Source organism: Venturia canescens, chromosome 7, assembly GCF_019457755.1.
Source record: "Venturia canescens isolate UGA chromosome 7, ASM1945775v1, whole genome shotgun sequence".
Lineage (NCBI taxonomy): Eukaryota > Metazoa > Arthropoda > Insecta > Hymenoptera > Ichneumonidae > Venturia > Venturia canescens.
The window spans coordinates 5,817,178-5,831,963 of NC_057427.1; the positions used below are offsets into that span (position 1 = coordinate 5,817,178).

General features: G+C 41.2%; 1 protein-coding gene across 2 annotated transcripts in view; it reads left to right on the forward strand.

Moving 5' to 3' along the window:
- The window catches only part of cv-c (crossveinless c), a 128,588-nt gene that overhangs the window by 11,224 nt on the left and 102,578 nt on the right, over positions 1-14,786 (forward strand). For both annotated transcript variants that reach the window (XM_043423229.1, XM_043423230.1), the window contains exon 2: positions 7,203-7,513. In XM_043423229.1, coding sequence (XP_043279164.1) covers positions 7,250-7,513 — 264 coding nt within the window. In that variant the 5' untranslated portion in view covers positions 7,203-7,249. The remainder of the gene's footprint in view (positions 1-7,202; positions 7,514-14,786) is intronic.

A 14,786-nucleotide genomic window follows, 5' to 3' on the forward strand; every position in this document is an offset into this window, starting at 1 on the left:
AAACGAGTGTTGAGTGTTTATGGAAAATTGTTTTATTCGATATTACATAATATTGGTGTTTTCGAAATACTATAAATGTATTTATGCATTCACGATTTCCAAGCATCCGGTAACCGTTCGACTATTTTAACGAAAGAGAAAGAGAGACAGAGAGAGAGAGAGAGAGAGAAGGAGAATCGCATAATCATTTGATCATACACACGTCGCGGCCTCAATCGAAAGTGAATTATCCAGCGTTTATCCTTCATCTCTTGCCAAGTGTCAGCAGTACATATAGTACTATTCGATGTAGAGTTACGTATGCGAGGTGTCTACGTCCGTCGATCTCAGCTGGGCTACGTAACAACGACAGCTATAAAAAATACACATACGTATGCCTGATATATTAACGTGGACGAGTATACATGTATATTAAGGAGCAGAACAACACAGGAAAATGCATGGACAGGTCGAGAGCTAATTCGTACGGCGTGACAGTGGTGTAAACACGTTTACCTGAGGGCCGAGGCCGCAGCAAAAAACCACGAGTAATTTGTGTTTCTATATGTGTGTATGTACACTGTATATAAGTGTTATGTGAACGATAGAGGAGAGAGAGAGAGAGAGAGAGAAATACACAGGCGTAAGCGTTTTGTAATTGCCATCACAAACGGGCCATTATCGTGCTACTCGAGTTGACACGATGATTGCAGGGAATGGACGGAAGCGAATCGGGCTTACATGCAGCAGGGTTGAATATGAACGAAACGACCCTTGTCAATATTCACATCGATATACATTATAGTATATATACGTGGATAGACACATTCATTATTGTTATTATTGCGGAAATGGGATTAAAAAAAAAGAAGGGATCATTTCGGTCTAGTATATTAATTGCTGGTATTCAATGATAATTTAGCACGAATGCCTCGACGCGAGTACATGCGGTGATTAATTAATTTTTGTTTACCTTCGAGCAGTAGCTGAATGAAATGCGACGGAGAGTCAATCGAAATAGACGTAGTGTTTTCAAATTTAATTACCATCGTCTTATTTATCTTCACGTAGTAAGTGCTCTACCCACATCCATGTGTGTGCTTTATGCATTCGTATATCATTTTTATCTCGTGTTTATTGCTGACACTTTTATCTTTATAGTCGCATCTAGAAGATTTTCTCTATATAGCCTCACTCGCCTTCCGATTTTCCATATCTGTTTACTTTCGTGTCGGAGAAAATGCGGTGGATTCACATTCGTTTAGGAGAGATTTCACAATGGGGGCGATAGCTCGGGTTTTTTAGTGGGTATTTTTATTTAAGAGGATAAATTAACACCTCTCAGTGTACACCTTGACTCTGAGTTGTTTCGTTTTCTATTTTATTTTGTTAAAATTTGAATTTTTCGAAGCCATATAATACCAAGCGTCACTGGGTATTACTTTCGAAATTTCACGGTTTTTCTTTCGCCAATGGTAAAGTGAAGGATTTGAACAAAAATGAGGCGTTTTTCACCATCTTATTCACCGACAGCGGTTTTCGGCACTGAAATTCTCTCGAGTTGCTGCACGCGCCATTTTTAAAGGCTCGCACCTGCGTCACGGTGGCCTTGATAATTTGCCTAAATGCACATGAAACGTTTAACGAGTGATAAATCTTGGAGAGCGAGAAAAAGGAGAGAGGAGAGAAAGAGTATCGCGGTGATGGGAAGAGACACGGGAGAGAAATATAGAGAGGGGCCAGGACATATAACTGACACGACGGAGCTCGCCACTCGACGCCTCCGCGCGCATATACGTCGCGGACTCTTCGTCGTCCCCGTCGTCGTCGTCGTCGTCGTCGTCGACTTCGTCCAGAACCAAGAAGATGTTCCGTTAACCAGCAATGCATGCGAGGAAGAGGGAGCGGGATGGACAGACGAGGATACAGAGAGAGGGAGCAAGGTGGTCGCGGTTATTGGCTCTTGTGCACTCCCGCACGACGAGTGCTTATTACTTCTTCTCCAGGTCTCAAAGTTGAACGTGTACCCGTTGATTCAGGGGCTTTCTTCAAAAAGGAATGATACGAGAAGATCGAACGAGCTCAAATCGATTGGCCAAATTCCTGGATCTTGTCTTCTGGAATTTTTCTCAACGATTTACATACGTCCAGCAGTGCCTAAAACGCGATAAGATAAAAACTGTTTCTAGAAGAGATAGCAATTGAAATTAATCTCATTTTGGTTTTTCAATAATCAAAACATAAAAAATGACGTTTTCCGAAACATTTCTTCTTGATATGTTGATAGATCTGCAAAACGTAAAGAAAATTTTAAATAAAGTCATAGTCTGTGGAGCCGGATTTTTGAAATTCGAAAAATTGAGCAAATTACGGCAGAAAAAAGTGTGCATTTTGTGTCATAAATGTCACGCTTTAATTATTTTTATTAAATTTTTTTATCGCAATATCAAAAATCCAATGGGGCAGACTATAGAGAAAACAATTTTGAATATTTAACAAAAAAACATCAATAAATATTAAAAACTATGAGTTATCGTGCATACCGTGCCATAAAAAGTAGTTTTGAGAAAAACTTATTTAAAGTTTCATCTGTGCATCAGGCCCTCTCGTTGGGCAGTCGTGTTTTCTGTAATAACTTTTGATCTATAAGGAATTTTTACAATCGACTTTCACAGAAATACGCCCAAAACTATAGAGAATAATAATCTGTAAAAAAAATAAACTTTTTTGAAAATTCTGGACGTATGTAAGGTCTTAACGACACGGCGCAACACACTCTTTCAATTTGCTCATATTTTCCGACTCGAACGCTGTGTGTCGTGTAATTTCCAGAGTTTTTTCAAATCAATTTTTGTCCAATAAAGTTTGTGCGTTCGTTTGCAGTAGAACTTGTTTTGAACATGAATTAATGTGAGTTGACAAAGTTGTTGGGAACGTGACCAGCACAGCGATAATTTTCAAAGGATTTTCTGCTGTTGGTCGTTTTTTTTTTAAAACGAGCAAACGGTATTTGGTTTTTTTGTGGAAATTTGCCTGGGCAAACTCAATTAATTATCTTATTTGGCTGTTATTACGAAATAAATAGCAGGGAAAAATGAGAATGTGCATGCGGTACATTGTTGGGAGGCTGACTAGGGCGCGTGACTCGTACGCCACAGTGACGGGCAACCAGTAATTACCATGACATTAATTCCTACCAGCAATCTGTGCGACCAGAAACGGCAGGGCGAGCGAGAAGAAGAGAGAAAAACCTAAAGACAGAGTGGAACGTACACAGTCGTTGGTTGCACCGGATACGGGACAATACCACAAGAGCCCAGCTGTATCATTGTTAAAACATGAATTCTGCATGCACGGAGTTATCCATTGTTAAATTTAATGCGACTGGATTGAAAATAAAACGTTCCCCATTCGTTTGCGCACGCGGAGTTTTTCGACAAACGTTCCGAATGTTTCTCACTGTACGTAATAATTTTACAATATTTTCGTCAGTTTTGAACATCAAATGCTCACTTCGCGTACGATGAAAATAACTGAGCTACGAGCGATATGTAAGTGAGTAGTTTGAGGCTAGCATTTGTTCTTCGTTGTGTTTTTACTCGTGAACAGTTGACTTCAAGAGGTCAAGGCGTACGAGAAAAAAACGTAATGAATATCGTTCCAGATTGACGGAATAAAAGATTGTGAGAATGACGAGAAAAAATGTGAGTCGAAAACAAGAGACGTGGCGAAAAAATAATCAGAAATAACCTCATTCAATTATGTTTTAATGACAAAGAAGGCGACGATTAATAATGAGATGTTCCGATTGATTTATCGTTTTGTACTTCCTTTCTTGTTGAACACAATGAAAAATTATTTAATCGTTTCGTTAGCACATGTTATTTTAGGTCACGATAAAACTTGAACTTCGACACTGGTGCTTTGTGCTACGTTGGAACGACATTTATTCACTTTCATTCGTTTCAAGAGCCGTGGCAGCTATTTCGGGCCTTTCGATTATTTCGATCACTAACGAACGAATCGAGCACTAAATCCTTCGAGAATCATTTCTTCACTTTTTTCAAAGTCGAAAAATTTTATCTCGCTATAAAGAAGCGTCGTTAATTAGGTCAAATTGAATGGCCCAGACATGAAAGAACTCTGAAGAATTCCAAAGATTTTAAGGTCTCTCGACAGCGTGAACGGTTGTTCGAATTATGTATTTTTCGAGGTGTTCATAAGCAAACACTCGTGAAGTCTCTCTTTTCATCCTCATGAATATTTTCTGTATTTTTTGCCTTCTCATCTTCGCCCGAATATTATTCTCAACTTACAAAGTCAGACCGCGACATATTTTGAGTGCGCGTGTGTCCGTGTGTGTACATTAGCCGCCTCCCGTCAAATCGGAGGGCGTTGTGCCCATGGGACCGAGAAAAGGCACGAGTGACGGGCACGACTTCAGAGAAGACGAATCTCTGGCTTTTTTTCTCACTCTCTCACCCCATCCCCCCAAAATATGAGAATTTCCAGTTCAGAGAGATCGACGTTTCACCAAACTTCTCCCACCGCAATCTCCAATCCGATGTCCATTAAATTGCTTCGTTTTTTTTTCAGGAAATTGAGCGACCCGATAATTCCGGTTCCAATTACGAGCTTGTCGAATTCATCAAAAATGTATAAGTTTCATCTTAACGGTTAACTAAATTGCTTTCCTCGTCTCGAGGACCGATTTAGGCAGCTCTTGAGACTGAGATTTCGAATGGATCGGTAGGTGCGTGGGTGAAAGTAACATTTTATAGTTTTCGATGGAGCGTAAATCGACGTTCGCTCAAATTAATTAGGCCATTATTGAGTGGGATTCGATTAATATCCCTGATAGGTTATAGCGTTGATAAAGTCGATAAAACAAAGAGCCAAGCCTGCGAAGAGAGAAGGGGAACGAAAGGAGGGAAGCGTATGGGTAGGAGAAGAAGATGGTTATCGATGAGCGCGATGAGCCGCGAGAGCAGCCGCGCACGCGTTCGATGGCGTCGCGATAGTTTATCGGCAAGTTTCGCACGCGCGCCAAGCGACAATTCGCTCGAGAGATTCTTCGACTAGACCGCTGTCCGGAGTTTCATCCCCGACACTCTCCAGTCAACCAATGCTCATGCCGTGTATAAATATACAAGTTTGCACTCGCACACTAAATATATACGTGCATTGAAGAGTTGATAAAAAGGGAGGAGAAAAGAGGAGTGAGGGAATGAACTGCGCGAACGTGACTCATCGCCCATGCTGAGGAGACTTACCGAGCTTATCCCACCTCAAGGAGATTGATCTTAACGCTCCTCGGGGTCCTAAGCTTTATAACTACATGCATAATGAATTGCAAGACACTTTCCTTCCCTCGTTTCGCCTCTTCTCTCTTTCTCGACGTACCGCCATGTAGCTATCAACGTTTCTGCGCGAGTTGTACAATTTTAGCCTTTTTGAGGCACCGTTGCTTGCTGCAGGCAATTATAATACGTACACGGAGAGAAAAAAATAGTAAGAATTACTACGCTGCCATGGTATTGGGGTTCTATATCGCCCATTTTGAAGGTTTCTACCAAAAATATTGTAATTTCCAAGTCAATTCTGAATGAACATTTCTTAGATTGCGTATTTTGCTGTGACAAAGGTTTAAACTGTGCTATTTTTTCCTAGCATAGTTCACCAAGGAAAGGTTGTAAATTCTGAAATTTACTATGGTAAATAACAGAATTTCATTCGCGATTGTACGATAATATACCGGTATACATGTGTACCGATGTATTTATTTTGAGATCACTCATCAATTTTCATCGAGTCGCTTCACAAAAAATTACTATGTATGTTCGTAACCCTACTTCTATGGCACCACAGTAGTTTTTAGTGAAATTTTCTATAGATCAAAGTGTCCTGTCTCGTGTCCTGTAAATCAAACCTCAAAGTGTCCTGTAAATTTTCAACCTCCCTTCGGAATTGTTGAAAATTCCAAGTGGTTCATCGGGGTATTGAGGCCAACAATCGTTCAGTTGAACTAATTGAAAAAATATCCGAAGTGCATGAAGAAACGGCGGCATTTCGGATCTCCCTAAATACAGCGTTTCATTGATTTACTTGTCCCGAGTTTTCAATGGTCAGACTCAGGGTCTGGAATTTGGATTTTTGTGCGTGTTTTTTTTTGTTTCGAGGATCTCAGTATGCGGAGAGACTTCCGGCGTGTTTGATACCGAGTCTCGCGTATGTCTACCTGCGCGAGGCTCGATCGACGCAGCGCGCACTCGCGTAGGTAGTGGAGGAATTTGTAGCGTTAGATAGAGAGGAAATACGTGTCGTAAATAACTGGGGCGATATCGATGCCTCGAGGTCCAACGTCTGTACGTTAGTTTGATCAAAATGTTCTTCTAAATATATGCTTGTTACGTGGATATTGTTGAGGGCGCGCGAGTTCTCCTCCGGAGACAGCGCGCACCCATTCGCACAATATGGAGTGTGTCTCTCTCCTGTCGGCGATACGAGCGGGCCCGGTAAATTGAATCGGCGGACGATCGCCCCGACGAGATAGACTGGCACGTTATCATTGAAAATTATTCTCCGGTCACTCCCTCCTGACTTGAATAATTATTTCGTGTATCGGGGGCCTGAGTCTAGTACAATAAAATCGACTTTCTTGTCGCCTCTTTCGACCGGATCGAGCCTGTGCGTTGAGCTTTCCTAGCGTCGCTTGTCGTCCCTCACTTTTTCGGTGCTCTGGATCGTCTCGGCGTGTTGTAGGCTACTTTTCATTTGGAGAAAAAAAATAAATAAATACTCCATGAGAGACGAGAATAGAAATAAACAACATTCAAAAATACATTCCCACGCACGTGCTTCTGCTGGTGCTGCTGCTGCTGCTGCTGCAGGGCTAATATAAACATCAACGGCAGCTCTCGTCGCAGAGTGAGAAAAGCGGTGAAAACTAATCTCAAGGGATTATAATTAGCTTGGAAGATTGCGGGGGCACTGACTAACGCGAAAATTCTATACTTAAACGTCAATCTGTGTACGGTCTAAAATAGAACAGTTTTGGATATACGCGTGTGCGTCCACAAGGTTGTGCACGACGAGGATTTACTTGGTGATATGCTATATCGAACGTTTGACGAGCTTCGAAAGCTCTCGGAAGAGCTGATTCAGCCCGCTGTCCGAAGAAACAAGTGGCCTAATGATCGATTTTTTATTTGTTTTTCTCGTAGGTGACTATCGTGAAAATGGTACCGGGGACCAAGGTGACGTAGCGAAAATGGAGAGGTCACGATCGAACGGAGGTAACAACAAGTCGCGTATCGATGACAAAACGACAAGCGGGGTCGGGTTATCGAGCTCTCGGCAGCCACCAAACTGTTCGCTCGATCGATCGACGACCACGACGACGACGACCACGACAACAGCCACGACAACGACGCCGCCGACGAAAATTGTCGGGGACGAAGACACCGGAGGCTGCCGAGAAAACGGCTCCATGGATCCTTACAGGGAGCTCGAAATTTACCTCGCCAGAGTTATCGTGAGTACATGAAAATCAAATTTTCTTTCGTTCTTTTGATTTTTCACGCGAATAGCATTTTATAAGAGGAAAAAAAATCATTTGTTGATTCATCGCACAATTTCCCAGTCGCTTAAATTCTTGTTTGTACTCTCTTGACAAGCGTATCGTGTTGTTTACGATTAGTACACGAAGGCGGGCCCACAGGCTCCAACGATCGATGATAATGCCAATCACGGTGATCGGTTAATTTATCGTCGCCGGAAGTGCGCGAGAGAATCGAAAAAAAAATCGCGTGAGTTAGCAATGTGCTGTTCTCCGACGCGTAATCGAATCGTAGGCTGGATTGCGTAAAATCTATCGATAGCGGAGAGAATGGCCGTAAAGCACATGGATCGAGTACTCTGATATCCGGCTGACACTCCAGAGAAAGAGCAAGCGAGAGAGAGAGACAGAGAAGGCAGAAAAACACATCCGCTTCTGTGTACACATGTACGACATCGCATACGCGAAATCAAGATACCAAAGTACATAAATCTCCTCGTTGGAGCTGAACTTTGAAATTTCCGATTATTGAACACAAACGTATTTTTGAAAAACTATTATTAACTGTGCAGACATGGGTCTCAGGGACCGGAAGAACGAATTCAACTCTGTCGCATCACCAATCGATTCTTTTTCGAATCCTGAAACTTCCAAACTTCGAATATATTTTTACATCTTTTACGATAGACATTGGGAAGTTTTGAATCGAAGTCCGCATAACTGAGCTGCCACTTTATGTACCGACTCCGTGTTCGTTAGCGATTAAGGAAGATCATGCGATACTTGTCATTCGAAAAAGCAAGTGAACTTTTTTGCTCTTCTCATGATCAAAGAAACGATTAAAATTTATTCTCGCAATTATTGAAATTATGCGTGTAGCTTATTTTTTGAGATTGATACATTTTTAATACAATGATCGTTAAGCAAAATGTGACAACAGCCATTTTCTATTTACATGCATACGCATATCTATATTTTAAACCAGCTGGCTCATGGTGCTGTCAAACTTTCCACCGTTTGTGTCGTAATTACTCGTTAACCTCAAATGGGTGTTTTTCTTTTTCCATTCCCAAGTGATTTTCCCAACTGGACGGTAGGTCCTATAATAATTCCGGGAATAGATGCACGCTGTATATTTCTAGTATATTTCCAAATTCCAACTCTTAAACTTGGAATTCTCGATTTCCCTGAGATTGGCGTGAACTTCCTTAACAATCCAAGTATCGAAATCTTTTAAGCTTTCTTATCATGCTTATACACACGTGCATTCGAGTCTCTACGATGCGCAAAGTCGAGGACAAGTATGCAGGTTTGCATGTAACTGCGGGGGCGGTTCTTCGATATTTGCGCGGGGCAAACGAGAGTTCTATGAGCAGAGTGGGAATGGTTGAGCCCGGAGGACGCAGCAGAGAGGGCGGGCACGCTCTTGAGCCCATACGTGGCACCATGATATTTTGCTACCGGTGTATATGCAGCGCCTGTGTCGTTGGCACGGGGGCTCTTTCGCGTCACCGCGATCCGCTGTCCGCACGAGCCTACCTCGTACGATCCTTTAATAAAGGGAAGAACGAGTTTGTCGTTGGGGAAACTCTGCAGCCTGGAATTCCTAGCAAAGGCTTGACTCATGGCCATTCGAAATTTTCGAAAATTTTCTAAACTTGGAATTTTTTCATAGTCTATTGCCTTCGAAATTTTTTTTTTTATACTTTGTCTCATTCGACTCAGAATCTCGTGAAACATGTTTCGAACCCATCGTTCGAGGTTATTTTTTCGATTTTTGAAATTTTCGAAAATTTTGAAAATTTTTGAACCCTGGAATTTTTTTATAGTCTATTGCCTTCGAAAAATTTTTTTTTTTCGGTCATTGCAACTTTGTCTCATTCGACTCAGAATCGCGTGAAATATGCTTCGATCCCATCGTTGGAGGTCATTTTTTCGATTTTTGAAATTTTCGAAAATTTTGAAAATTTTTGAAACTTGAATTTTTTCGGTCATTACAACTTTGTCTCATTCGACTGAAAATCGTGTGAAACATGTTTCGAACTCATCGTGGGAGGTCATTTTATCGATTTTTGAAATTTTCGAAAATTTTCGAACCTTGGCATTTTTTCATAGTCTATTGCCTTCGAATTTTTTTTTCCGCTCATTACAACTTTGCCTCATTCGACTCAGAATCGCGTATTTATCAACAGGTCCATTGCTGTCAATGCAAATACGAAGACTCTTTCGATAAATACGTTTACGGCAAACGCTGACAAAGAAAAAGAACGAGATTCTGAATAAGTCGAAATTCTTGACACACACGTGGTACGCAGCTTTGTTTGAAGCACAACCTCATTCCCACGCGTCAATGGTACTGCTCCTTATGACGCGTTTCGCAAAGAAAAAAAAACCCATGAAAAAGGTCCGTGCGCGAGGAGGAGGCGAAAAACCATCGCAAATGCGTCAGGGGTGCTCGAAACTCGTAAACAGCCGATGTACGCGTATATCTATATAAACGTGTGTCGTATACATGGGATATGTAAATGCAAAATAGAGACATCCATACCGGCAAGTTTATATGAATATCTCAACTATATACGTGAGAGCTAACGTTGGCGATATTCACCATAGCTAACGTATGCGCGCAAAGGCTTCGTGGAAAAGTGATTAAGTCGCGTGTGTATACCGCACACGCGTATGTTCGAGCTCTAGCCCCGTGAAGGAAGTTCCAGAGGCAATAATTCAGTGAGTCGTTTGCTCATCCACCAAGCTTATTTTCTTCGCCAATCCTCCAACACAAGAATGATAAACAAAGCCGGCACGAAGAAAAAAACAAATGAAAAAGGCTCGCAGGGTTTGCAATTGTTGAATAATCGTAATCGGGCGTAATTTTTCTTTAACTGTCTCCACAATTATTACTTAAACGCGATAAATCTCTCGTACGTGACGACGAATCTTTCGTGTCTTATTCTCATTCACGGTGTGATTCCGCGGATTTTCACGTTACAATTTAAATCAGAGATTTTCATATTTGAATTTTTGTAAAAGCGATTCTCTTGGGCGAAAATAAAACTCAAGGGAATCGGAGTGAGTTGTTGAATATGAAAAATCCGAGCAATGTACAAATTTGCGACTGTGAACACGAACAGCCAAATTGAGAGAGTCTCCGATGAATGTTCCCGAGTATGGGAACCTTTTTTACGAAATGCTGAAATTACTTTCAATCCGATTGATTAAAAACGACAATTCAATTCAGATTCATTTCATGGTTATTGATAAGATCTATACAGACAGTATATACGGACTGGATTTCAGCATTAATTCGAAGATCAGTAATAAGAATTGTTCTTTCCACCATAGTAAAAAGACCAACACCCATATCTTTTATTCGAAGACTCAAGAGTCTTTTTCTCTACAAGCATAGTCAAAAATATTTTCAGTCACTTCAAATGTTTATATCGCAAAGAATGCTCGAGCAACCCTGAAAAAAAACTTTACTATGCTGACTTTTTGTAATCCACATAAAGCTGTTTAGAATTCAAGGGAGGAAAAATTGGAAAATGAAAAAAAAAAAATAAAAACAACGCTCTTTGTAATCGGTGTCTAAATGCTTTGAAAATTCCTCGAAAAATAATGTATTCTTCACTATTTAAAACGAATTCGTTTTCTCCGCGTAGGATTTTCTCGTGTGCCTCCGCGTTGCAACGTGTATAAGTCAAGAGAGGCATGAAAACCCCTCGCTGTGTGTTACTTAGTACGTGTTAACCAAGATCGAAAGATAACTACGCGGATAGACGTGTGGCGAGTACTTACCCCCGCGTACCGCTGGCGTCTTGTGCTGCTGGACTTTCCGTGCATGGATCACGAACGTGCTATCCTGCGGGGGAGACGATACTGTGTAACATATGTCTATGTATATATACGAATATATATGGACTTTAGATCGCGAGCGCGCCACGTCCCTCTCGATCACAAGGCATTCAGCATATGCATTGAGTATTTGTGTTTACGCCCGAGGTCGGACTGCGCGCTTTGATTATAATCCGTAACCTCGGGCACAGACCGCGTTGGAATACGTACTAATATGCATAGAGATGAAATAAACGAGAAAGCAAAAAGAGTTTTACTTTATGTATGGCCATTATCGTATACCGGAGGATCCTAGGCTAAATGGGATTCTTCGTGGCGCAGTCCCTCCTCGGATTTGACAGGATAGAAAAACAAAAAGTATAAGCAAATACATGCCTTCCGAAATTTAGGTGTCCATAAAGTTCTCGCTGTCATCTTTATTGACACGCAGCGTCTTGTAAGTGTCTATGTGTAAGTGTGTCTGTACAGATATTCAAATAGATGAACATATAAATACAAAATTGTACCAGCAGCCGGATGTCATTCCGTATTCCAGCATTCCACTCTTGTCCTGAGCTCTATACCAGCTACTATTGAGGCATAGACTCTTGCTGTTGCTGCTGCTGTTTGCTGCTGCTACTCATTTGCTTTGCCCTCGCGTAGTCCTGCTATCACGTGGACACCATGATTCTTATAGCTTTTGTACATGGGTTGCTCCATTTATAGTGGACCTCTCAACTCACTTTATTCCTAAAGCAGGCCTCGTTTTTTTCGTCCTTTTTGATATAAAGATCTAAAAATAGTAAATATTAATGAGCCTTGCTAAGTTCTATTTTGATTTATCCGTCCAATTATTATTTCAATATTCCTCTGTCATCTGCTAGTGAATCGAAAACGTTTATTTCCCTATGAAATAAAATCAAATGATGGTAAACGAGATTCGATAGAAAATAAACTCAGTTGCGCATATGTTTTGTTGCTTCATGCAGATTTACTCGCAAATCCATTGTACGCAGAGCACACCGGCGCCACATTTTCATTCCCCGGGCAATACACATCGGTAGAACCGGCCTTTTATTTGTCGACATTTTGCATTCGGCGATTTTATCGGCGGTCAAGCCTCCGAGTGACTGTGCCCGCGGACCAACGATTTATGTCGCTTTGCTTACTGTCTCCAAGAGCTCCTGTCTATATACGTATGCATTCGCGTATCTATATACACTCTGGCATAGGTATTTGTATACATATATCACCTGTTGGTTGCACCTGGCGTGATACCAATGTCATTACAATAAATTTTCCGGTATATTCGACCGAAACGCCAATATAAATACGTGCATGTTTTCCCAGTTATTTCCGTGTTCCGATGAGCGACTACAGCAAACAAAAAGGATTCTTTTAAGGAGGACTTTTTAAGGTAGATCGTGCCCGAAGGATCGTACTTTATGGGTGTCTAAATTCAATCGATCTTGCTCCCCAATTAAAGAAATAATCACTCTAAATTAATGACAGAGTTATTTATTCAAAATTGTAAATATATACTTTTCAACTTATCTTTTGACGAATCAAGATACAAGCCTTTAATTAATCGGGGATCCATCATTGAGTGAACCCGAAATTTTATTCGCTCCGGGCCAAAATACTATAGTTTTTATGTAAAAAACGCTTTAGAGAGCGCAAGGGAAAACTCAACGGGAAATGAATCAAGAAAAATATAAATAAAAAGACAGAAGGCTAGAACAGGAATGGGCCAAGCCAAGAAGAAACAAAATGCTGAAATAAGCAAATGCGAGCTTATACGAGTGCTCATTACCAATTTCGTTCAATCTTTATCGTAATATATCTTTATTACTAGTAAGACAATCGTCTTGAGTTTTATTACTCTATTGTTGTTGTGTACTTTTTCATAAACTTCGTAAGAAGCGTTCGCATTCGTAATATGGAAAGACAAACGATTTTTTACGCGTAGTTTATTTGCGTAAATTTATTTATTTATTTATTTTTTACGCGTAAAATTTGATATACGTGTCAGTCGACTATCAATTGAAACTCTGTCTAAATTTCACGACTTTCTTAAGAAAATCATCTCTTGCATGAGCTACCTTAAAAAAATGTTAACGAACATAAAATTTGATCCGAAGGACGTTTTCGAGCTCGTAAGTTGTAACGAATAAAATCGTTTTCCACTTCTTAAATCTTGATGCAGCTCGTTTTTTCTTTATTGCTTAGCTGCAATAGCGGGAATGAAATTTCCTGAATTGAGATGATCAGTCTCCGCGTCATCGCGTCGGGCGAACGAAAAAGGCGGGGGGGAGGAATAGAGTCAGCTTCGATGTTCGATCTCATCGGTCGAGTGAAGCTTCTCCAAACAAACCTGTTCGCTCGAGCGGGATAGTCGCCCAGTAAGACATTAACCGGTCCGTAATTACGCTCGTTATCGAATTATCGCGAGTGTAGGCGCCTAAAAGTTTCGCCGAGAGTCAATCTTGTTCGAAAAAAGGTGCAAATTGAGACTCGAACGTTTCTCTCTCATTTATTTTTCCTCTCTCCATATATCTCGACTCTTCATCTCAGTGCTATTCGCATTTCCGTCGAGGAAAGTCTGTTAAGTCCCTCCGGGGATCATTAAAATTTGCACAATTTGAAAGGAAGAAATTCGCTTTTTCCCCCCCTCCGCCGAAACGAGCGTAGTTCAACCGTGATACTTGGGCGAGTATAATCGACGGCTCTCGTTACTTTATCCATAATTACGTTGGCGAATGGCCCTCTCACCATAAACTCGTAACTAACGGAATTCTTTTTATCCATTTATATATTCTTAACGATTCGAAAAACCGCTGTATTAATTGTTACTATTAAAAAAAACGAGCAGTATTTTATGCACGCGAGAAATGGCTAGTAAGAAATCTCGGCGTTTCCACGCCGCGCACCTCCGCCACGAGAGGGAGGAAAAAGATACTTTTCTCCTCCCCCGAGGGCGATTTGTCGGTCCGGCGAGTAACGCGAGGTGAAAAAAGAAAGCAATCGAGTAGAAAAAAGTGAACGGTTGGATTGATGTCGATAGAAACTCGGGCGGCACGTTTATTCTCGGGGTGGCTCGAGGCACACTCGTATAAAGATCACATGTCGCGGGGACTCGGCCTCCGCGATAGGACTAGACCCGTAGCGGCAGGTTCTCTACTCCGAACATCAACTTTTGAGAGGCGCCAATTGGACCATCAGCAAAAAGCATTCGTGGAAAAGTCTCTCGCAAAAACTGTTGATACTTTTATTGACATTTTTCAGAACGAACGCTGCCCTCTCCCGTCGTATCGTGTTATTCGGGTCACTCATTCCGCATGAGAATAATTCTTTCTCTCGGAGCAATGATTCGTCGCGGAAGAAGGAAATGAGGTTTAACGAGTGGACGAATAAGCGT